Genomic DNA, 25185 nt, shown 5'->3' with positions numbered 1-25185 from the left:
TATAAATGCTATTGCCATTATTTTGGGATGAAGAGAAAAGCAGAATTAAAGCTCTGTTTGGTTCAGTTTTTAAGAGAATTTACTACCTGGGAAAGATGCCAGATCCAGGGTTCTGGAAAACACAACCGCCCTTTAACCACAGTGACAGGAAAGAGCAGGAGCAGCTCTCCAAGCCTCCTCCAAGGCTTACCCCTCAGCCCAGCCCAGCTCAGATTGCAGATGCCCCTCACCCTACACTGGCAACTGTGTTTTACAGGGTGGAAAAAAATGTGAGTCTTCATACCTCTTCACTGCTTGGTTCCCCTCCTGACATCTCCATTCACATCCGACCTTGTGCATTTATGATGGGGCCCTCTGCGCTTCTCCTGACTGTGCTGGAAGGTACCAACTTCTGCTTGCAAGGAGCCTGAGCTGGGCTGGAAAGCTAAAGGTTCCTTCTTCTGTGAGCTCTCCTGTTCCTGCGCAGGGCTGCCCATGGGGCTGCAGGGGCTGCTGCTGCCCCACAGGAGCTGTGCCCACCTGGGGATGGCAAGGGTGCACAAGGCCATTTCAGTAGAGGGAGCAATCACAGGGCATGACAGACACGAGCAGTCAGCCTCAGGCAGGGTTTGGATAGCCATGAGAGCTCCTGGTGGTGAGACAGGCCCCAGGTGAAGTGGGAAGACAGGGAGGTGCATGACCAGGCACAGGCATGCAGGTGGAAGTGGAGCCCAAGCACCTCAGCTTAGCTCAGCTCAGCTCAAGCATCTCGGCTCAGAGGGGCCCCAAGTGAGGCAGGGAGCCCCAGTGAGGCCTCCCAGCAGCCCCATTCCAGATCACACAGCCACTGCTGTCCTTGGGCATGGCAAGCCCCCAGGAGGGGCACAGCTTGCTGAGCTCAGTGGGGTGACCTTCACCTGTGCCTTGCTAATTTTTGGGGAGAGGGTACTACCTTACAGAAGCATTCCTGGAGAGCATTTCCTCTTCTTTGCAATGTAATAGATCTGCACATATTTTCCCAAAATTCTTGTCATTCCAAGAGGGGAGAACCTTTGTGTTGCCCCCCTCCTGCCTCCCCCAACCCTCCTATTTGAGTCACGAAGCCTAGGAAGAAGCACTCGCCCACGCACAGGGCTAAGGCTGCAGGAAAGGATGGCTTAAAAATGGAGGCACTGGTTGGAAAAGTGGGGAGTCCTGCTGGCAGTGACAGATCATAGCCATGGCATGACGCCAGTTTTTACATCTGCAGCTTTCAAATTCAAAAGAGATAAAAAAAGAAGTATTACCTTAGCAGCTGGCATCTCTGAGCTATGGAATGAACCATCCCCAGCAAGACAGCGCTGCCCTCCACAGGCTCCTAGCACAATTTTCGACTGTCTGTGGATATCTGACGAGCCTAGGGTGATGCTTTCCCCTTTATTTCTCCTCTGGGGTGTTGCTGTCTGGGGTACCACAGTTAGGTATTCAAGGCCCCCCAAACTACTGATTGTTTTGATGCATCTCAACTGCGCTCATGCTTCTGCCGGAATTAAAATTGTCTAGTCTTAGGTCCTGCTGCCAGCAGCCATAACTGTGCTGTATGCTGTAATCAGGGGAGCACACAATCACCATGCAGCTAACTGCTTCTAATAGTAGAAACTTCCCTCTAATCTTATATAACGCCAGTAATGGAACAGAGAGGCTGTGGAGGAGCTTAGGCAGAAAGCTTTCTTGGGCAGCTCATGCCCTGAGGGCAGAGGAGCTGCAGCTGCAGTGAGAGCGAGAAAAACAAAATGACCTTGATATTGATAACAGTTCAGTGAGTGCTGTCACAGCCAGTGCTGTGCCAAGACTCCATTGGTGTCACAGGCTGTCGATAGGTGTAAGTTATGGGCAGTTCTGATAAAAACGGTGTCAAAGAGGCCAGACTGAGAGAGAGAAATAATGTCTTGCAAGCTTCAGGAAAGACAAACAAGGATGTTAATATACTGCTATTAAAAAGGGCTCCAAAGCACTCACACTTCTGTAGGCAGTATGGATTTGAGTGACTGTGGATTAAAGGGGTTTTTTTCATCTCCTTGATTTACTCCTCAAATGATTTTTATCTGACTGCTGATGTCAATATAAAATTGACAATGCTGTCAAGTTTGCAAGATTTCAGAATATTTGAAGGCATGAGAAAGTGGTTTTGATATTCCTCAGTAGTTTGGCAGGGGTAGCTTTGAGTTGTCTCTCCCTGCACTTTTAACATAAGCAGTGAAGTGCTCTCCTTGCTTTGCCTTTCTTAAAAGGGTACATACAAAAAAGGCACCTTTTTCTAAGGTTGACAAAGCTGTACAAATTCTTTGCTATGGAATCAAGAGCAAACTTCAAAACTCTACAGTGGAAGATCTATTTTGGCACCTGAGTTTTTCAGGCATATCATAGAGCTTTCCAGAGACATTCTTAGCTCTGTTGGGGCAGAGTGGGATGTTTTTTCTTTAGATTTTTTTTTTTTCAAGTGCTGACTTTAAAATCATTGTTTGATTCTGATTAAGTCATCTTTTAAGGAGAGTGATCATGTGTCACAAAGGAATTGACCTCTGATGAACATATGAGAATAACTAAAAAGAGGTATTAAGACATAGAACTGGGATTTCCTGTCTCTTACATCTTTAGATTATGTGTCTGATGAGTATTTGGTCCTAATTTCTTACCTTAAATTTGAAGAAATAAAACCGTGAGGGGTTTTCCTGTTGCAGCTCCCTGGTACCAGGGTGCCAGGTAAATCAGAGTGAAGTAGTTACTGCCTCATGAGGGGCTGTGGGCAAAGCACACAGGTGCTCTCCAGACTGAGGAGTGAGGGGTCAAGGGCAGTGAGGATGTGCTGCTGCTCCATGGAATGGCCAATCCCAGGGCCACTGGGAAGGAGTTTCCCTGCCTGGCCCTGCTGTGAGAAGCAGGCAGCACGGTGCTGCCCCACTCTGAGACTGAGGCTGTGTGAGCCTTTCAGTTGCTCAGGCAGGGCAAAAGCAAGGGTTGTTTTGTGCCAGCAAGTTTTTGGAGACTACCTTTCACTTTATCTTGCTGGGTTTTATGCTGTTGTTTTTCTAATTGTGTTTCATGCTCTGCCTTGGTGAGGACTGTAGATGGATGGCAAGGCTGGTAGGTAAGGAGATGGAGGGGAGAAGAGCCTCCAGCAAAGCTGCAGCCTCAGGGCTCCCAAGAGGGAGGGCTGAGCACAGGTAGAAGGAAGGAGCGAGGACATGTCCTTGCTGGAGGTTGTGACTGCTGCAGGTGTTTTACAGCAGACAGTTTGGGAACACACCGCAAATGTAATGGTCTGTTTTCCCAAAGCAAACCTCTGTGCCTCCAGCACAGCCTTGGGAAGGCTGTCCTCTGCTTGAGAAAGTTGCTGCCAGCAGGAATGCATTAAGGACTGCGACATTCTCAGGTGCAATGGCAATGGGAGCCACCCGTGAGCTATAAATAGCACTAACATCCTTTCTCTCCTGTGCCTGGCATCCCAAGCTGTCATTTTTGCAGGTGCTTGTGAAAATGAGCAAAGCTTTGAAGAGCTTTTATTTACACTCTCTTTGCAGGCTGGAAATTTTCTTAATAAGTAGTGGCTAGTTTTTTCTTACTGCTCTGAATTTTGTGTTTATTTTAAGGGGAAATACTGGCATTTTGTTATTTTTGAATTTTTAAAAATTATCATAGGTAATTTTTGTATTTTTACCTCAGCTATATGGGGAAGAGCTATTGTGGCAGGAGAGTTAGGATCAAAAGTATTCATTTTCAAAAACCCTCTGTGCAATTGCAGGAGAAGAGGAAAAAAACCCAGGAGCCTAGATTCAGTCTTATATGAATCCTATATGCATTTTAAATAAAATAATGACAACATTTTGGTTTAGAATTAAGCAAACAGTGCAGCATGTTTGGACAGGTTTTGTGGTGTTTACATTGAGAGACCAGGCACCAACAGTGGTTACAGTAAAAGGAAAAGCTTTACATGCCTATCAGACAAGATCTTCCTATGGTTTGATAGGAAACAAAGATGGCTTTGTTAAGGAGCTATGAAGACCAAGAGCAACACTGGCAAAAAGGAACCTTTTCAAAATATTTAGGGTTCACTTGATAAAGTCATCATAACATAATAAAGTCTCAACTGTTATGCAACTCTCCTTTTGCTCTGTATAGACAGCAGAAAACACAAGGTCTACAAAACAGACACTTTGCTCTGGGATAACCAAAGAAACCCCACTACAAGATCAACTAGTGCAGCTGGATGAATTAGTCAAGCTTTTAAATACGCAAGAGGGGCTGTAGTTTTTTGCAATGATGCCACCTAATCTAGTTATAGATTAGACTTTTACTGACAACCCTTGTCTTAGGCCAGCGGGCTGTGCTGCTGCTAGTGAAACGCTGTGATTTTTCCTGCTGCCACAAGATGGCAGGAAAAAACAATGTTGGGGAATTTAAAAATACACAGCGATGGTCATTGCAGGGTGGAATACACTCCTGGCCGGCATTTAAAGGGAGAATGTGCAAGAAACTGTGCATGTTGGATGGAAGAAAAATGTGAAAAGTACGGAATTAATTCGATTGGTATTGACCTGGATGTATACATCAAAATATCTACACCGTATCCTTTCCTGTGCAGGTTTCCTGTGTAAGAAAAGCCTGTGACATTGCTCTTTTTTTCCTGTTTGGCCTGTTTGGTTTTTTTTTCTGCTGGCAAAATGTGTTGTACAAACCAGTCCAAGACATAATGCACTCGCCTAAAGTAAAAAGCAGGATGATTATTTTAGTCTTTTATACTGTCTTCTTCCAAATATGGTTCTCTTCCCATTCCCTGTTCCATCAGCCATAGTAGAAAAAGAGCCAAGCTAGAGGACACTGCTCTGGCTTTTGGGAAGAGTGGGAGACACAGGGGACAGCAGGGCAGGAGGGCATGCCTGGGTGCTAGCAGGTTGCTCTGTGTTGCTGGGCTGGGCAGTGGGGTCAAATCAGTGTCCCTGCTGCCTGACCTCCTGGAAAACTGACCCTTCTGTGCAATGGATGTCACAGGAGCTGCTGGGGCTTTGCAAGAGGGCTGGGATAGAGGAGTCTGTGCTGCTCATGCTCTCTCTCCAGCTGCTTCCACTTCAAATACTTTTCTTAAAGGAAATAAACTCTCTATAAGAACAGAAATTGGTTTGGAAAGCACAACCAGACTCGCTGGGGGCTTTGACTTATCCAAAGGCATTCCTCCTCAGCAGCCAGTGGGGTGGTTCCCCAGCACTCTTCTAACAGATAAAAGAAAGCTGTGGAAAACTCACAAAGATTATTGTGTGTCGATGGCAATTACCAGGAGCTCATTAACTGGTAGAAGTTAATTCTGAATGGCAGCACTGAGCAGACCTGGCTGGCCCTGGCCCTGCCACACCATTGCTCCCAGCATGGCCTGGCCTGGCCTTCCCTTCCTTCACTGACACATCCAGGACATTCATCAGTAGCATTTGCAGTTCGTCTGGTGAGGGGACAAAGCTCATGGTCATGACAGTCATGCTGCCTGGTGGCAGTGGCCTCCCCAGAGCTTCCTCTAGCACTAGCCTGCTCCTCACCATCCAGCCTTCCTCCTCACCATCCAGCCTTCCTCCTCACCATCCAGCCTGCTCCTCAGCTATCCATTCACCTTTCTTTCTTACCCAGCCTTCACCCCTCATTTTCTTTTTTCACAGCCTGAGCTAACCTCCTTGGAACTGATGGAGGCAAAGTGCCTTTTGGGGGCATGAGGGCAATTAGGGACTTCTGTGCTAGGACCAGTTCTTCTGTTCAGTCTGTAGTAATTAAGAGTTAATTAAAAAGTATTAATTAAAAGTATCAAGTGGTTTAAGAAGTAGCCAATCTGTTGAAAGCCAAAAGCTGGAGGATATACAACTGTCCTGTTTCTTATGCTGGCTTCCTCTAAACTCTGTTCTGGCCTGATGGAGAATTAGTAACTTGCCAGCCCTTCAGCCAACCTTGGGTCTTTTTCCACCTGTCTTATGAATGCTGTGTCCACACTACTCATTACCAAATACTGAATTCTATAACATGGGCACCAGACATTCAGAATCTGCCTTCCAGGCTGGCCATACATTTGTCCCTAAGAACCAAGATTCATTTCACAGTGGCAACATGGAGGAGAATCACAAGGCATCAATAGTGAAGAAGCAAAGGCAAAATGCTTAAAGCAACTTGCAACTGTTGTGATGATGAGGGAAAAGAAGTGATGATACAGGTGCCCATCACCTGGACAGGAACACCCTGAGATGATGCTAACACAGATCCCAGTGCCTTCACACCTTTCCTCTCTAGATTCTGATCCTACTTGGATTTTTAAGGTGTTCTTTCTTGTATTGCTTCTTTTGGTAAAATTACTTTGGTGTCAGCTTGGTTCTGTGGTTAGCAGCTTCATTTTGTGAGGAAAACAAGTGATGGATGGTCTGTAGCTGCTGGCAGCACCACAAGAACACTGCCAGCATCCAGGAGCCTTCTTTTGCCCTTTGGCTGCCCACCTCTGAGTTATGGAGTCCTACCTCCACTTAAAGGTAGATTAAACATTCCTTGAAATTAATAGGTTAAACTGAGCACAAAATTACTTTGAATTTAGTTCATGCAGGACATGCTGCAACCTGGACCCTTTTTGACAGGCTTTCAGCAACTGATCATCTAGTCAAAACAACTCCAGGGTATGCTTAATTCTGCTCTGGATATGAGGTGAGCAAGCCTTTACACATTGAGGTGTTAGTAGAAAAGTGTGTGCAGGGAAAACAACACTCTCTAGACACCCGTTCCCCTTTGGTGCTTGAAAGGAAAATCCTCCCCTTTCAACACTAAAGCATTAACTGCAAGGGTCAATTTGCTATCTTTTTTAGCAAAAATGATAGTGAGAAACCATTTACCACTGGTAGTTTATCCACAAGGAAAAGACAAATTCAGGGCTGTCCAGGAATTTGAAACCACTGGGTTGAAGGGATTTTCTATTTCTATTCTACTGGGTAAAGGGATTTTCTATTCTATTCTATTATACTGGGTAAAAACTCGATCTGAGTTTTTAATTTTGTTCTGTTGGGAAAGGTGTGTATGCCTGAGAGGGAGCAAACACATGTGCATGTCAGCTCTGAAGGGAGAAACCCCATGCACAGGTGACATAATCACACTCACAGTGCTGGATGAGGTCTTGAGAGGGCTGCACTAATCTCTGCTCTCCTCCTGCCACTTTTCACTATTGCCACAAGTAAGAGCTGAGATTGGATGGTCAGTCTTAACCCAAAAGATCTAATCTGATCTGAAATACAGGGTCCCATAGCTACATGAGCTTAATTGGGCCTTTCTCTCTATTTCTGAGGCTGTCAGGCACAGGAAGGTGGTTGCTGACTGTTGGAACAGAAAAATGTGTCACAGAGCTGAGGTGCTTTTCTTATCCTGACTTACTTAATGTCTGTCTCACCTCCTTCTTCCATGAAGATATCTGTCATGCCTGTCCCATTTTGTGCCTTTCTAGGGTCATAAACAATAGTGATTACCAAGTAACTTCATCTCGTCCCTCTATTAGCTTAACCATTCCCTTGATGGATTGCAGACTGGGTGACGACAGGCAAAATCTCTCTCATTAAAAACTCAAACTCTGTCTGCTCTCAGAAGTGCTGGTATGGTGACAGAGCTCCCCTTGCACACAGGCAGCCTTGCCTTCTGCCTGGTTACATCTCCCCTAGGCAGGATGGTGCATCTTGACTTTACAGCTGCTCTATGTGGCTACACATGCTTTCACAGCAGGATCTATCAGCACCAACCACCCCCTTTGCAGGGAACTGAAAGAGTGCTGCCTTCTGGCACAGGAGTGAGCCTGCTGTCCCCAGAGAACATAAAGACAAAATCCTGGCCAAAGAGAGAACCGCGAGAACAGAGCTAAGGTTATGGCTTTGTAAATGTGTATCTTCAGTCTCTATTGATGTCTGGATAATAAGGTAACCAGTCTCTTGCAGAAACTTAAGGCAGGTTAAACAACAGAGGGGCACACAGTGGTTTTCTCGAGCTGCAGCACAGAGCATGTGCAGGGCCTTACCATTCCCCACTTGCCACCTTTGTGGCTGATGGATGGTTTCATGCAGTGTCTCTTCCTAAGTCCTTCAGATCTGAGCTCTAAGTATGGTTGATAAAGCTGTGCTTCTCTTTTCTAAAAAGAATGGCTTTTCCTTTGTACTGTTTGCATTTTGTCATGCTGCTTTAGTTCACTCACCGTTTTCCTCAGTTTGGTAAAGAAGCTGTCTGTGAAAACAAGAATGGAAAAAGAAAGAAAATTATCAAAGGCAGGTTTTTTTTATATACACAGGAAAGAGATGTTTCAAAGTGAGTCTGTCAGGTTATGGACCTAAGTATTATTTCTGCCCTTGAAAATCTTTCACTTACAGTGCTTAATTGGTCTGTGCAAATCCATTGCCAAAGAGGTAATTGGCCATTTTTATAGAAGGATTAGAAACAAAAACACTCCAGGCTATTGTTGTAAAAATTAAAAAAAAAAAAAAAAAAAAAAAAAAAAAAAAAGAAAAAAGAAAAAATGGAATTATGGAAAGAATATGTTTCAGGGCATCATCTGGCCTCTCTTGAAACTGCAAATTCACTTGGTGAAAACAGCAGCAGACACAATGAAATGAGTTGTATATGAAGAACTGAGATCTCAAACGTGATATTATGCAGAAGGTAAAGAGTCTGTACTAAATAAGTAACAGCTCAACGTGTTACCAAGGGTGCACTTTGATTTTGATGAATGTTAAAAGAACCTTTAGCCTTGAAAATAAAGAGGATAATTTCTCTCTAGGCAATGGCTGCTCGTGAAAGCCATAAAATAAGAGCACTGGAGCCCTAATTTTATAGTGCTTTTTAAATGATTTTCAAATGGTCCAGCTGCTTTGTGCCACAATAGCACAAGGCAGAGATATTTACGCCGGCAATAACAAGCATGCAGCAGCCTGCCCGAGCTGCTCTCCAGGCAGCCTGCAGGAGCTGAAGCTCACATGGAAAGAGGATACTTGCCAGTGTGGATTGATCACAGTCACACCATGGTCAGAGCACCCCGGGAAGCCGCTTTTTCCACCCCACAACTTGATTGTTTTCCTGGTCTGTGTGCTGCCTGTGAAGCACAGGATCTGTGTGGCTGGCAGTGCCTGTTCTATTTTGGCACTTGAGAGCCTGCCAGCAATGTGTGCCTCTAAGGCCATACTGTCCTTGGCAGACATCTCTTTTGGGAATTAGGAGGGTAAATTCACCCCTGGGTTACACTGCTGGTTTGGGGTGGGAGTTTCCACAAGGATTAGTGTGGTCCCTTGCTTTGGTGTTTTGATGCAGCACTGCATTATCTTCTCCAGAAATGCATGCAGGTGGCAGGAGAACTCTGGGCAAATGCTATGGAATTCTGCTGAGATGCTGAATTGTCACCAGCAACTTTCCCCAGGTATTTTACCTCTGCACGTTTCAGACTTCAGTCTAAAACTACAATTTATTTCCCAAAAAAAAAAGCTCTAAGAGAACTACTTTGGGGTGGTCTAGCTTAGCTTCCCAATTTGGGTAGTCATTGCAATAGTTCAAAAAAAAGTCTCAATTTTTTCTTTTCAGTCCCCTCTCCTTGGTGAGACATTGACAAAAGACAGGTTACTGGGAGAAACCTGCCTTCTGAGCCAGCAGAATAGGCTTGAATGAGCAGTTCCTTTATGAAATATTCAATTAAAATTAAATACCTTGTCTCTTTTCATGTTCAGTAGTGTTAGAGGCACAGCAATGTTCAAGTAATAAGAACTTTGGTGGGAATAGGGAATTTTGAGCATGAAAAAAGTGTCTAATTTATGGCTGAAAATTTATTGCATTTGCAGAAATTCTCAGGTCCATAAGCTGAGACAGAACTGGGCAGATGACATGGAAGGAAGAAGTTACCTCTGGAAAGTCCTCAGCCATTGAGCATCTATCATCACCAGGGTGAGAAAACTGTCTCCCATCTGGGTGACTTCCTGTATGGGTTGGGCAATATTTTCCCTTTTTAATTTGATTATCCCAATCAGCAGAACAGGTTAGCATCTTTTTGTGTGCAGGGATATACTTAAGAGCTTTAATTTTAAACAGGGGCCTATTTTCTCTTGGAGTTTAGTTTTAAGAGTTTTAATGAGCAGAATGGACAGCAAATTAGGAATGCATGCCAGAGGAGTACCTAGCATATTTACTGCCTTCATTAAACTGACTGACTGAGGAATGACAGGAGCATGCAAAATTCAGAAACATTCTATACCCTAAACAGAGGAAAAATAGATTTGATGCCAAAGCATCAGGTCATGTTCCTTTCACCTTTATCTCATATTCAGCTTGTTTGTCTGACATTTCTCTTTGTTGCTTTGTGTTCTTTTAATTTCATAAGAGTTTAGAGTTTATATGGGTATGTAAATCCTGCAGCTTGATGAAATTCCTCATGACTGGGTAACTCTTTGGGTAGCATTGCCTAGAGGAAAGTGGCAGAATATCACAAGGTAAGCCAGCATAAGGGAAGCAGATCTGCTTTTTCTAAGAATACAGCAATACAGATTTTTCCTTTCAAACCAGAAAGGAATACACATAGTGCTGTTCCAGGCTGCATGGAATAGTGCTGTGGTCACAGATTGTGTAAGTTTGTACTTCTGCCTCACTCACATTGCATCTCATCTCTGAGAGATCCAATTTACAGCAGCTGAGATAAAGTAGCCTCCAGGGTATTACATACAGCCCTTTCATAAATCAAGAACTGCTTTTTGTTACTAGAGATCTGAGTCCAGAAACAGAGGAAAACATGTGGCATTAGGCTAACTGGCATGTCTCTGCAATAGCTCTTTGCAGCTTTTGGCTGTTTCTCGAACTAGAAAGTAACTATTTTCAGTTACTTTTGTTGGGTATTCTGACAAATCAATACAGAAAAAAAAAAAAAAAAAAAAAAAGTTGATTTCTGACAGAGCTCAGAACAGCCTTCCCTTTTATAATTATGTTTCTTTTTCCTCTCTTGCTACAGAAGATACATTCTGATGATTACCAGTACACCATGTGTGATCCTTGCCACTGATGTGGATATGGTTTTGTTGGTCACTCCTAATCTCTCAGGATCCTGCTGTTTTCCCATGTGCCAATGAAGACAATGTCTGTAAGTGGATAATTAGGCTTACCTGAGTGGTTGAGTGACATTTAGTTAATGCTGCAAAAGTAATTTGTGATTGCTTAATGTGAGTGCTGTGTAAGAGCAGCAATTTCCTATCTGGACAGGGACTTACCATTTGCCCTTGTTAATGCACACAGAATGCACAGAAATGTGCAACAAGGTCAAAGTCAATTGTGTCTTCTGTAAAAGCTCATGATTGCAAGTACTCAAGTTATCTTGTTGCCTTGTAATGTAGTTCTGTCTGTAGAGCCCAGTGCCCACCACACTCTGAGACATTTTTTGCCCTTTGAGAGGTGTAAGAAAAAGTAAGGTAGTACAAGAATGGTAAATATACTCATGGTAGCAGAAGAATGGTTCTGGATAAACTCATAATGTACCTGGAAATGCAGAATTCCAAGTTATTTCACTTCGGAAAATAAATAACTTTAACAAGTTTTACTGTCTTTGGTTAACTACAATCATATTAAGGACTGCTGGCCCAAATACCCTCCAAAAATTCACTTCAGGAGGTAGCTCAGTTCCTTCTATAACTGGATTTGAAATATGTATGTTGAACACACTGAGGTTTTAGCACAGCTCCTAACCATTTTGCCTCAGCCTGTAACTTTACAATGTTTCTTTGCTGCAGTGATATTAGCCTTGCTTATCTGGTTACTGTCCAGTTAATAAACCTGCCTGCTTAAGATCAGCATGAAGTTTGACTTCTGCAGGATATTTTACACATTGTGCCCTCTGCTGCTTACTATGTAGCACTTCCAAAAACATTGTACCTTTAAACCCAAAGGGCCTTGGCCTTGTATATCAGCAATGGCTGATAGCTGATAATCAGTTTGTTGACAACTTCAAAGTCCTCCAGGATGAAAGTCATCATGTGAAGTCAGCCATCCCTACTTTATTTTTAGATATATTTAACTTCTTTAAAGATGCTGAACATCAGATTTTTGATAAAGGCGTAAGGAGAAATATTTCTTATAAAATATAGCATTGATTCTAGACTGATCTTTGATTTCCAAGTAGCTGCTCAAAAACTGCACATAACTGGTTCCAGGGAAACAAGCAGTGACAATATATGGTACTGTTCTGGGTTATTTTAGCTCTGGCACAAGTCCTGATGCTGGCATGGGTTTGCTCAGTAACAGAAACATCCACCGTTTATTAACTTCACTGAGTACTGGGTTGGGCCCTAAATGCACATACTCTCTCTATTCTCCATTTCTATCTCATGAAGAGCCCAGGAAACCTTATCCTCTGGTGTTGTTCCTATTTGTTTATTGATGTTGGCACAATAAAGAAAATTTTATCTGTAGTACTTGATCAACTTCCAGTTTCACTGTTTGTAGTCTGTAACTCATATTTAAGTTGATATTAGTGATCAGCTGTTACATTAACAAAGAAACCTGTTTACATTTTTATTTCTGTTAGTTGAATGTTCTCAAAGTTCATCTCTTCCTTACTACACATACACACTGTTGTTACCTCTATACTTTTTCATTTTATTCCCTACCATTTTTTCCCCTACAAGACAGAATGTGATTGAAAGAAACATCCAAGAGTAGTTTGGCACATGTATACTCACAGGCATTAAAAGGGAATCTTAAAACTGCACTTAAAAGATCTAAAACTGTCTAAATCAAATGTTGCTGTTAAGAGAACACAATTTCAGTGGCCACTTTTAGCTGTAATCAGTGAGCAATCAGCTGGGTTTTTATTTCCCCCTGCTTCTCTCCTTTAGGAACTATTGTAATTTCTAGCTATTTCAACAAGTTTGCAACCTGATGAGCGTGAAAAAACCCTTGTTTTGGCATAACATTGGGCACTAGGCATGTTGAGTGCAGATGATTGCATGCTTCCTCTATGCTTCAGAGTGAAATACCCATCTGCACAGTTTTCAGAAATAGTGAAGTCTTCTGTCATTCATAGATTTGTCAGAAAATTCAACTGCAAATCAAGCTGTCATATAAACAGCCAAAATCAGAATAATTTTTTGTGTGAAAATTTCCCTTCTCATTAAAATTACACCAAGAAAAGTTAAAAAACCCAATTATTGTGCAATTTTATGGCTGCTCAGGATCATGAATCTGTCTTGTGCTTTGTATGGTAAATGCTGTAGCATTTATAAAATCTGTATGTTGCAGAATTATAAAATAATACAAAGCAATAAAGAGAATCTAACTCTCTTTTTAATTGATTTTCTGTGCAGTAGGTTCTTTCATAGGATAGTCCTTTTGCTTTCTTCTGTGCTAATCTCAAGTCTATTTTAAGGCAATGAAGATTACCAATGCTAACTATATAAAGTTGGCCAGCAAATGTTAATGACTACTGTATTCCCCAGCCCTTCAGAACAGCTCAGCCTCAAATAACACTTACATATTGCCTATGTAGAGATTAGGCCACTCTTCACCCACGTGATTTAATTCCACCTTGCAGCTGTCCCAAATATCTGGCAGTTCCTGGGCAGAGGGAGTGCCAGGCTCAGAGCATTCCTGGGCTGGCAGGGTCTGTCTTCAGGTGCTGAGCCCTTTGGAGGCCTCTTGCAGAGTCAGGCAGAGCAGGGAGGGCTGCTGGAAGCCGCTGCTGTGGAATGCACGGGGAGGTTTCTGCTGAAGCAGGCTCTTTCTGCCGCTTGATGTTCCCAAGCAGGTGGCTGGCTCTAAATACAGCTCGCGCCTCGACGCCCCCCTGGGTTAGCACCACGTCCCTGATGCAATGGGGAACAGCCAGGAAAATGAGTGTTCTGCTCTAAGTGGATCTTATGCAAAAAATGCTACTCCTGTCCTCACATAAGCTATGGTGCTGTTCCTGCCAGCACAGAGCTTTCCTTGTGAAAGAAATGTCAGTCAGTGCAACCGAGACGCAGTCCCAAACGCCTCATGTGACCCAGTTCTAATAATAAGTTACCAGGAAAGAGGGGACAGCACAGCTTGAGGGTGAGTTCAAAATAAACACCATGAGAACACCTGTCCTGGGCCTTACCCAGGGTTCACCAAGCCCACTGTCTGGTGCTTGACTATGGCTGAAAGTGGATGCCTACAGAATATAAGAATGCACAAGCATGGATTATACTTGTGTATATAATAATAATAGCACTCTCCCAGCTTCCAGCTGGCTGCAGTCTATGAGCTTGCTGATCTAGATGGAGTTTCTAAATATTTGGTAACCCTGAATGGATTTCTGTCCCACAAAATTTTCCAGTTGTCCCTTGAATGTCTCTAGGCATTTATTCTCTGCAGCATCCTGTGGAAAGGTTTTACACAGCTAACATAAACCCCTCCTCTTGTTTCAGGCCTAATTTCTACTGACTTCATCTGACATCCTCAGTTCTTGTACTGGAAAATAACATTAAGAGAAGTTTTCACTGGAACTCAACACGGGTCCCTTCAGGTAAGTCTGGTTTTGTGATTCCTTTAAGCAGATTTAAGTCTGCCAGAGCTGTAGCTGGACAGTTCCTTTCACTTGCACCTTCTCCCAGGTTGTGTAGACTCTCTTGACAAACATGCATTTTTCTGAATGAAGTCCCACTGGGGAGGCAGTTTTCTCCCTTCATTTTTGTTCCTTAGCCTAACTTGCTAAACAAACATTCAAAATACAATAGTAGAAAGCAGTGAAGTACTAATGACATGTCACATCATGACTTGAATTATGGACAGTGTAAATGACAGGTGAGGAGGTCCTTTTCCTCTTAGCACATTGCAGCAGACAATGCTTTCTGTTTTAGAAAGTTACAGAACTATTCTTCTGCTTTTGCTTACATAGACTGGAATCTTTTTCCCTGCACAAATGTGCACTCAAAGTAAATCTGTATATAAAGAAGCAGTACAGACAGGCAGGAAGTATAAGCAACACTGACTAAACAGATTAAAAACACTTCTGTGATTTGACAGCTTGAAAAAAGTTTCTACCTAATTCATTCCCTCCACCAGGATAAGTAAGTAGTGCTTACAAGTTCTCTACCATGCCATTGGTGGCATGGATGCCCTACTGACTCAGCTTCACTCTGTGCTCTTCCTTTCTCTGCCCCTGGTGAAACAATACTCTCCCAGGATGAGCAGTATTTTCAAGAGCAGGTACTAATTTACAACAGGAGCAGCTTTCACAGCTGTAGCTTTATAGGACAGATGCTCAGAGGTATGCAAAACATTATCCTGATGGGGGGATTCCATTAATCTTGCTCACATGTGTCTAATTTTGCCCAGCCTAAAGCCATTAAGATGCATTATTTCACTCACATGAATTTCAGAATTTTCAATGCAGTGTCTTCAAAAGATTTCCAGACTAAAACCTACTGTAAAGTGAGTGAAGTATAAATTACAATGAAATATTATCTCATATAAATCTCTATTAATTTTAATGGAGAACTTCAAAGCAAACAAAGCTCCTCCCCCACCACTCTTCTGCTTTGTGAGGTATAAAGATTGTCCTAGTACTGTTAGGTTTTAAATGTGATTTCCTATTTGATCTTTTCACACAACAATGTCATACCTTTCTCTCATCAGTGGAGCTCTTTTGCAAGGTTTTGGAAAATCTCAACAGTCAAACTGATGTCTGAAAGGATCTTAAATATGCTTATTTTGCAAAGCAGTTGTGTATGGTGAAATAGGGAGGGATTTCTGCATTCCCCTAAATGCTAGACAGAATCAGCATTCATGTCATAACCTCTTCAAAAATGAAAAAGGAAATGTGGTCTGGGAAGGAAGAGGTTCAACTCACAAGTCACCATTATATTAGTCTTCTAATAACCTTGCAGGTCTCCTTCAGCTGAGAATAAAATTATCAGAACTGATGCTTCAAATGTAAACAAGAAAGCAGAAATGTATTTGCTTAATCTGACAGGGAATCTTTATAAGGTCAACTAATCAATAAATCCAACCAGCAGCAAAGGGCAAAACCAAATTTGATTATCACTTCATGGTTCACCACAAGGTAACAAGCTAATTTTCAGGCAGAGTGGTAGCATGAATTTCAAATGCTGTTGCTGTATTAAAAATCACAATGGTTTAAGTACTGATTAACTGGTGACAGGAAAAGTGACATCCTCAGAACAGCTTAAAATTAATTTGCATCAATTAGTCCAAGCCACTGATGTAAGCTCAGTGTCTACCTGATATTAAACCATGGGTGATCCAAAACCTGTGACACAGAACTGATTTGGGATAATTAGGAGTGCAAGCAAACTGATGAGTCCAACTTACAAAATGCTTCAAAGACCTGACATATTCTTTTTAATGTCCTCAATATATTACACGATCTATATTATCTTTTCAAAAACATATTTAACAAGAAAAGACTCATGGGCTTTGCTGACCCAGGCTGCAGAAGCATCACAAGCATTTACTCTGATGGTGTGGGTCTTGTGGCTGTCACAGCTTTCTGTAACACCACAATATTTAGCAGACCAGCAAAAGAGGAACGTTTCTGTACGAGTGTCTGGGCTCTCAAGAAACTGCCCTTGTCTCATCATCACCCTGAAACACAAAATTTTTCTTAGCAGAACATGCCTGTGAGAACTGTAACCAACTGAGAAAGATTATTCTCTTAACACTTCCAAGCAAAGGGGACTCAAACATTCTTTATAGTTAGATGCAAACACTGAACTTGCCTCTGGCATGAGCAGAAACCAGGGACAAACTTAGTCTGTCCTAACCACTTCAGTGGAATCACTGAGTAGCACTGCTCAAGGCACAGCAGTTCCACCCAGTGCTGCTGTTGGCTGGGCTGGTTTTGGAGGGACTGAGCAATCAGAATTAATCCATTTGCCATTCTGTTGACCTTTTATTTCGATGCATCATTTTCTTCATTTTTGTAATGTGCACTGATCTTGGGAAGTTGCATGTGCACAATGGCTCTGAAGGGTGAAACTCAGTAAAGGGAATGGAGATGGGGTTGCCTGTTCAGCAGTCCTTCCTTTGCCGAAGTTGAGCATCCAGGGTTCGCAGGTGCTTCAGAAAACCACGATTGGGTGAAATCCATCGGTGCTCCTTCACTGTCTTGATGGCTTCAACTAATGGGAGGTGGTGATTTATCATGAGGTATGCTAGGACTAGAGAAGCTGATCTGCTTACTCCAACTGCACAGTGTACCAATATTTTGGCTGGTAAAAAAAAAAAAAATTGCAACCATCAAGAGAAGCAGTATAGTGGATGAAGTTTAATTTAAGTGTTTTTCTTACTCTTCTGATAGATCACATGAACTGCTAACAGTTAAGTCTCATTTGCCATTGTTATACTCACTTGTATGAGAAGTGCTATGGGATGCCAACCTGATCTCAGAAACACTGGTAAATCAAAGAAAACCCTCTTAGAGTAATGAAGCTATTCTGTTTTGGCCATAAGGAAAAAAGACCTATTAGCTTCAGCAGGCTTGCTTATGCAAGGAAGAATGCTAAAATCTGGCCTGAATGAATGGCACAGACACATTAGCCACCAAGAAAAATGACTGACCTAGTAGTATTGCATAATAAGGCAATTTGATGCAACTGGCATTCTAGTTTGAAGTCAGAACTTGTGATATAGAGACAACTCCATTAATGCCAGTTTACTCATGGTAAGAAATGATCTTTTGTGCAAAACAGGTTAATTTGTATTTTGTTGCACCACTGCCAAGAAGCTCAGTTTCTTGTGGAACTCATTGTAAATCTCCTTGGGTAAAAACAAATCTTGGAGACACAGCCTTGCAAGCCCTATTCTCATCCTATTTCCTCTTTCTCACAAGGAACTCATCTGCAATATATGAACCTCTTCATACAGTTGGTGGTTGCAGAAATCAGGATATTTGTCTTTTTATTCATTTGTTCTTGCAATAAGATAGTCTCAAAAGAGAGTGTCCACTTCAAACGCTTGTTTTTGCTCCTCTCTTTTTGAATGAGCCTTACCTTCCAAATAATTTTATCTCTCCTCGCCTCCCCAGTCTCTCTCCTGCACGGTTCATCTGTTTTGTCACATCAGCTCTTTGGGACCCAGTCAGAGCTACATCCACAGACATAGCACTCCCTTCTCCTGCCACCCACCGTGCAGGTGACCAGCACCTGCCAGGACACCATGTAGTGATTTGTCCACTGCTGAGCTTTGTGGAGCCAACCTGTTATGTGAGGCTGCTGACTCGCATCAAAATGAGACCAACAATAATTTCCTACCTCCTGGCGTGTTCAAGGCATTGTGGATAAATTGTGCAGCAGAGAAAAAGAATTGGCTGATATCAAAGCTTGGCAGGTCGTGGGCTGGTACACCATAATAATCAATGGTTGCTCCGTAAAAGTCCTGGCCTCCGTGGCTGTATGCTGTGCCATGGGCGGCATTTAAAACATGGGTCACACCCATCTTCCACAAAACAAATCTATTGTGCGCTGTTACTCTAAGGAAAAGACAAAGACAAGTCAAGATTGGTGCAGCGATATTCACGGAGCAGAAGCTGAGACTGCATCTCCCAAACCACTGCTGGAGCATCAGCTCATGCATTGCTTCTAAAAGTTAATCGAGAAGGGAATACCAGCTTAGTCATAACTTTATCTCGGAAATCGCGCTGTCTGCAGTGTAAATGACAGCAATTAGCAAACCGTGAGCTGTCTAAAGCTGCACCCATGAGGCATACTAACAGAAGGTGTGGCAGAGGTGTGTCCATAAAGCTGTACTTACAGGTCCCCTAAGAAGAGATTAGGCCAAACTTCATCAACGTGGTTGCAAGAGGGCCGCCCAGTGCTCAGCAGCTGCTCGATTTCCTTGAGGGAGGGGACATCCTCCGGGCATGTCCCAGCCTCGTCAGGGTCCGGGGAGTCCGCCGGCTGTGCGGCAGACATGCCGGGGTCCGGGCGGGCTCCAGGGCAGCGCTCGGGCCGGGCGGTGCGGAGCGCCGGGGCCCTGCGGGCTCCCAGCCTGCCCGCCCCGCGCTGCCCGGCGGCACAGCCGCTCCCACGGCCGCGCCTACCGCGCGGGCATTGCTGGCTCCTCGCTGGCCCCGCTCTGGCTCCCGGGGCTCGTCTCCAGAGCCGCGCTGCTCTGCCACACAGCAGCCTTGCTGCCGGGGATGTCACCCACGTGTGGCACAGCCCCTGCCCGCAGGACGCGCACTGACACAGGGACACAGCTGTGGCCGTCAGTGAGATCTGGGCATTCATCACTAGCAGAAAAAGCCTGACAAAGGAAAAATAGCAACCTGTCCCAGTAACAACTGTCTGTCATTTAGTCCGAGGTGCTTAAAATATAGCAGTGAAAGGAGCAGAAATCCTACCAACACCATCACCAGGAGGTTAAACACCAAGTGGATAATAATGCCTTGCCTGACACTGATAATCTATGGAAATTTATTTCTTGATGCTACTGTTTTTTTTCACCAAATGAAATTATCTGACATAACTGTCATTTATATTTTTAATATTTTTTATTGCAGTCCTTTACTGGGTTAATACAGTTGAAAAGGTAACAAAAGGAGTATAATGGTTGTTAGGTGAAACTTGTAAATCACTGAATTAATTTATGTATGAAGGTCTGGCAAGCCATAAATTGGAGACCCAATCAAATCAAATAGAATTAGTAGTAGATAGTAATAGTAATTAGTAGTAGATAATAATATTACTATCAAATAGTAATATTAGTGGGTGTTTTCAAGTATAGCAGTCCCCGTGCTTCTGCAGGATGATTCCTAGCAGGGGGCTGCACAATTGTCAATGGTGGAGCTACAAGGCAGAACAAATGAAATGGTGATGCTCTGTAAGCCTGGCAGTCCAGGAGAGAAGACGACCCAAAAGGAGAATCTTGCTACTGAGTTTCCCCTGTAGAAAAAAAAGGTCACAAATAGAAGGAACTCTTGGTCCGGTCTGAGCCACTTTTATTCCATATGCATTGATATACTATGATGGATTTGCTTTATTTTATAAAGAGACATATCATGGACATTCCAAGCTGGGTATTAAAGTCTGAAGTAATTAACTGGTCTTAGGAGTAATCAGGGAGAGATCATGATAATACAATGCAACACTTTCCAGCATCAGAGGACAAAAGTTATGTACAACAAGAGAAAAGCGGCTTTATATAAATATTTCATGAAGCAGAAATTACTTATATTCTGTGGTATTTAGGGAGGAAACTGTTTAAAAGCTTCCGGTGTACAAAGAGACTTGTTACTTCCCACTGCCATATATGTTCTGACGTAAAAGGTGGAATGAGGGAAACTACAGTGCTGTAGTGCTTATTTAGAGGGGGTAATGGGACAGGCAGCAAGGCTCTGCTGTGGGTGAGGCAGCCAGCTGGCCAGACCCAGCAGAGGAGAGGACTGGAAAAATGGCTGAAGTTATATTTCGAGCACTATGTATATGTCCTTAATACATTACAAATGTTTTCATTTTGTTCTTGGGGTTGTTGTTGTTGTTTCAGTAAACTAGTGCACTTTAAGCCGGTTGATGTATGCCCATGAAGCAGGAAAATTAACTGACTGAGCAGGCTGAGTTGTTTAAATTAGTTTACTTTTCTCAGGTTTTTGGGTGGAGACTCAAGGTGAGGCTTTACTATCAGTTTTTTATAAATGCAACCCCAGCCCATTTGTTGCTAATCAAGTTCTGTGAAAAAGGTGAAACTCATGTTTAAGTCTTTCAGCTGTAAAACTTTTATTGGCCTCTCCCCCAATTGCAATGGTTAAGAATGAATCAGGTGTAATGACTAAGAATTCAACAGTTGCAATGACTAAGAATTCAAAGTTCGTCTGTGGTACAAAAGATGACAAAGAGACAAACACAAGCTCCAGAAACATGATCCCCAGGTCCTGTGTGCTTTGAACATTTGTATGCATACATCCATCTGCTTCAAACTCTGCCATTCCCTACCCAGCATCTTTCAAACAGTTAACAATCTGCAAATGTGGCTTTGGCAAAGCTTGTCACTGACCTTTTTTTAGCCAGGAGTTGCCTTTGAAACGGACAGGAGACAGAGATCTGGTTTTCAGATAGATTTGCCTCTCTACATCTGTGCTTCTTTTCTGGCTCTTTTAACATCTACTGAGAAAGGATATAGAAAGCAACAGACTGATACATGGTGACACTGAATAGAGGCAAGTTTGTGCAGGAGGAACTTTCTGAGATTCCAAGCATTTGGAGGTTCTCCCGACTGTTTGAATGCTGTGCAGCTCTAAACCAAACATTTGTGTGCAATTGCATGCATAATCTTGGAACATGCAAACAGAAAGCATTCTAACCAGACTACGCCTTTGTGATTGCTTAGAAGGTAGTACTTGGTACAATCATCTAAATCAAACAGTCCCTGGCTAATAATGTATTAGGTGGCAAAAGTCTTAATTGCCATGGAGTGCTCTAGTAGCACATGGCATGCCACTGCCAGAAAAATGTGCAGCAGTTGGAAACAGGAAATTCATGGTGGCTCTTCTATTTCTTCCCTTGAAAATACTCGTATCAGTTCTAACTGATGCCACACCATCTCTCTACTGAAAAAAAGAGCTAAAATCAGACTCTTTTCACATATCCTGAAAGAAGACAGCTTTTATAGTGAAAATGTTACAGCATGACAGTTCAGTTAGGATTTTATAGATTCAGTATCTCCGGCTGCAAAAGGGTTCTTCTCATTTCACTCATTAGCCTGTTTTCAGGATTTGATTTTTGGGATGGTTAACTACTGCAGAAGAATAGAAGTATTTGAACTCGGGTACATTGTGGGCAATGCTAAGGTTTTCTGGTGCTCTACAACCATGTATTTTTATCACATGGAATAATTTTGTCTAGTGAGCACATGGAGTTTATTATTTTTTTTCTTTTATTATCTTCTTCTAATAAGGTTGTTTTCTGTCTTAAAAAAAAATATTATAGTTCACTAATTTGATTAGTCCTTAGGCATTCAATCTCTTATTTTTCCATTACAGAATTAAGACATTTGAAGATAAAATAGATGCGTGAAAGTTCACACATGACTGACCTAAGTATGCTTCAACTGAAGTACAGAGATTGTGAAGAAATTATAAGGCAGGACTTGATCTATAGAAAAATGAGATTACCAAAAACCCCACCCCAAACCCAGAGAAAGAAAAAAACATTATTTAAATCAATTAGCACTTTTCCTGAAAGATACATTCCTTGCCATGTTGTATTCTTTGCTGAATAAGAATTTTTATAAGCAATTAATTCTCTGTTGAACTGAGGCCTTTTTCTTTCTATTTGGAACCTTAACATCTGAGACAGATTATTTCAGATAATTAAATGCTAAAAGTATTACTTAATGACAGTGTTTTTTTAAAAAGCCCATTACATTAACACATCTCATTTTCCTTTTCTCTATAATATATTGTAACTTGAGCTAGTTGGGAATTTTCAATATAAATTTCCTTTCTTTTATTGCATTAAGTGTCAGCCTGAGCATTAAATCAATATAACTATGTGAATTGAATAAATTGTTTTCAATCTAAAGATGCACCAGTGTTATTACACATTTTAAATACTTTTTTCCTTGGCAATCCACAGTTGTTTTAAAAATATCTGTAGCATATAATTTGTCATAAATTCTCAAACTGACTTGTCAGCACTGGCACTGCCTATCAAACTTCCATCAATGCCTTCATATCACATGGCATGAAGTGACATAACTCAAAGTGACGGAATGAGGTTTGCTGGAAATTTCTGTTAAATAAAGCACAAGCTATTTAGATAATTCATCCTGTTAAAGAACATACAATGTTAGCAAGGAGAAGTGGTTTTCCATTTTGAAGTGCAATGACAAAGCAGCTATTACATATCTAAATGCTACAAGTTTTAATTATGCTACATTACTTTTCTGTGCAAGCTTATTTAGTTATTTTCGAAATATTTGCTAGATGATGAAATTAGACAGACCAGAAAAATGCCATTAACAGTGATAACTTGAGATAGAAAATGAGCAGCAATCCTTTTTCGAGTGCTGAAATCAGAGATTCATTAGGGTTGGAAATGATCTCTGGAGATCATCCAGTCCAACCTCCCTGCCACAGCAGGGTCACCTGGAGCAGGTGACACAGGTACCATCCAGGTGCATTTGGAATGTCTCCATGCTCTCCCTGGGCAGCCTGTTCCAGTGCTCTTCCAACCCCAACACAAAGAAGCTCTTCCTCACAGTGAGGTGAAACTTGTGTCTTTGCTTAATGCCGTGACTCCTTGTCCTGTCGCTGGGCAAATTGCTCCTGCAAACCAGCCCAGCAGCCTCCACAGCCAGGCCCAGGGTGCTCCCACTGTGTATGTGTCTGTCTGTCTTCTTCACCTTTGCTCTGGATGCAGCTCTTAGCCAGGGGTTCCCTGCATGGAAACGTGTTGCTAGAATAACACACCTTAGGACCTGTAAACTTCAGATAGTCCTGGATTAACATGCATGTCTATATACAGTTCACTTGCCAACCCAGACTTCTAAAGTCTGGAGATTGAATTTGGAATGCAATTTTTTTAGGTGGATTGCTGGTTTTGCTACAGTGTAGGAAACAGGGTTAGGAAACTTCTGCTTCCATTTTAGTTTCCTTCCTGGAATCTGGTGAGCTGGTAGACCCTAGTGCATGTTTATATGTAAAATAAAAGAACAAAGCCATAGCACTCTGAACAAAGCAGCAGTTTCCTGGTACCTCCCATGAAAAGAATGAGATCCCAAAAGGTGAGTTAGCTTCAGGACACATGCTTAAGACTATCACAGTGACCTGTTCTATGATGAGGCAGCTCTGTAGCCAGCTACGGTCATTTTTGCAGTAATTTTTCATTTTAATTTGTGTTTATTGTTACATTTTTGGTTTAAACCAGTGGTTCAGATACAAGCAAATGCAGCTGTGTATTGTACAGTGTACCGACTTGGCACATGGAAGTGTGCAAAAATATTGTGATTGACTGGCAGTTGGTGAAGAAGAATTAATGTTAAAAACAGTAGAGAATGCACATCATACAGAAGCATGAAATCTTGTTTAACTTAAATGCCTTGCTCTCCTGTAATTTTGTTTTCCTTATCAGATAAATGCTAGGGTTTTTTGCATATGTGGACCTAGGGTAAGTAAAATTATCTCAACTTTTGACCAGCTTTATTAACTGATCCATTATAAACAGGAAGACAAGGTCCATTTGCTTTTTTCAGATTTATATGTATGTGTTCTATGGCTTGTCAGTGATGAATTCAGATTTATTAGTTTTTCATCTAGTGCCTCAAAGGCAAAGAAGGGAAAAATTCTGAGGACTGCAATTGCACTTGATTCCTACATCGTTTGCAGATGCTGCTAAACGGGCAAAGAAAGTGGAACACACCCTCCAACTTCAGCAATTCATGCTGGGAAACTACAGATCATTTAGTGTAAAAAACAAAAGCAGGATGGAACAAACTGCATAGAGATAAGCATCTCTGAACCAGTATCAAAACCTGTAGAAAGGAGCAGATGTTCTCACGGCTTCTGAGAGATGTTCTTCACAATTTCTCTTCTGAATATCAGGTAGACAGTCCATTACAACTGAGATAGTACGAGAGAGCATATTTGCATAGAATTGCTCGATGACTCGACAACTCAGCTATGAAGAATTTTGAAATGCAAAATTTTCTTGTTTCACTATAGTAGCATATAAGCTTTTATTTTAACTGAAGCTACAACTTAGAATTCTCTCAAACCTCATAGTAATTACATCAATAAAACAAATTCTGACTGATCCTCAAACTGTTGCAAAGGGCTGGCTGCTACCCCAGACAGTTGGTGTCCAAAATAAATTTATTTCTGGAGCAACTCGCATCTAATTTGTCCATCTCCTATCTCCTCCATTTTTGCTATTTGTAGGTTATGGAGCTCCCGAAGTTACGGTGCCTGGCTGAAGCTTTCCCAAGTCATGTGCGCTGTTCACATCTGTGCATTGGATCCCCGTGCGTAACGAATGAGTGCTGTCAGCCGAGCGCTGACGGACAGTTTTATTCTTCTTGTAACAGACATCAGTGAAGAACAATGAGGCAACTGAAATGTTTTGTGATGACTGCCTGATAGGAGGCCTGACAGTATGAGGGGCCTGTGAGTCTCCTCTGTTATTTCGTCCCGCTGCTTTGAGCCGGAGGATGGGAACACCTCTAGACGCCCCGACTCCAAGC

General features: G+C 42.3%; 1 protein-coding gene and 1 long non-coding RNA gene across 4 annotated transcripts in view; one reads left to right on the top strand and one right to left on the bottom strand.

The window, feature by feature from the left end:
- The window catches only part of LOC306805447 (dual specificity protein phosphatase 13B-like), a 28341-nt gene extending 9396 nt beyond the window's left edge, over positions 1–18945 (bottom strand). The window contains 2 exon segments of the mRNA XM_079313209.1: positions 8204–8232; positions 18760–18945. Of these exon segments, the coding sequence (XP_079169335.1) occupies positions 8204–8232; positions 18760–18920 (190 nt within the window). The 5' untranslated portion in view covers positions 18921–18945.
- On the top strand, positions 8995–24967 carry LOC306805452. Of its 3 annotated transcripts, none has more exons than XR_013775206.1 (5): positions 8995–9933; positions 10367–10475; positions 10988–11116; positions 14415–14512; positions 24884–24967. It is a non-coding gene; the product is annotated as an uncharacterized lncRNA (long non-coding RNA). The 3 variants fall into 3 exon arrangements; XR_013775207.1 differs by lacking the exon at positions 24884–24967 and adding an exon at positions 21986–22526; XR_013775208.1 differs by lacking the exon at positions 24884–24967 and adding an exon at positions 21986–22526 and having other exon boundaries at positions 14415–15256.
- Positions 24968–25185: the final 218 nt, after the last annotated feature.

Source organism: Erithacus rubecula, assembly GCF_903797595.1.
Source record: "Erithacus rubecula genome assembly, chromosome: 9".
Taxonomy (NCBI): domain Eukaryota; kingdom Metazoa; phylum Chordata; class Aves; order Passeriformes; family Muscicapidae; genus Erithacus; species Erithacus rubecula.
The sequence above is the reverse complement of the archived record's forward strand: the minus strand, read 5'-3'. Positions and strand labels throughout refer to the sequence as shown.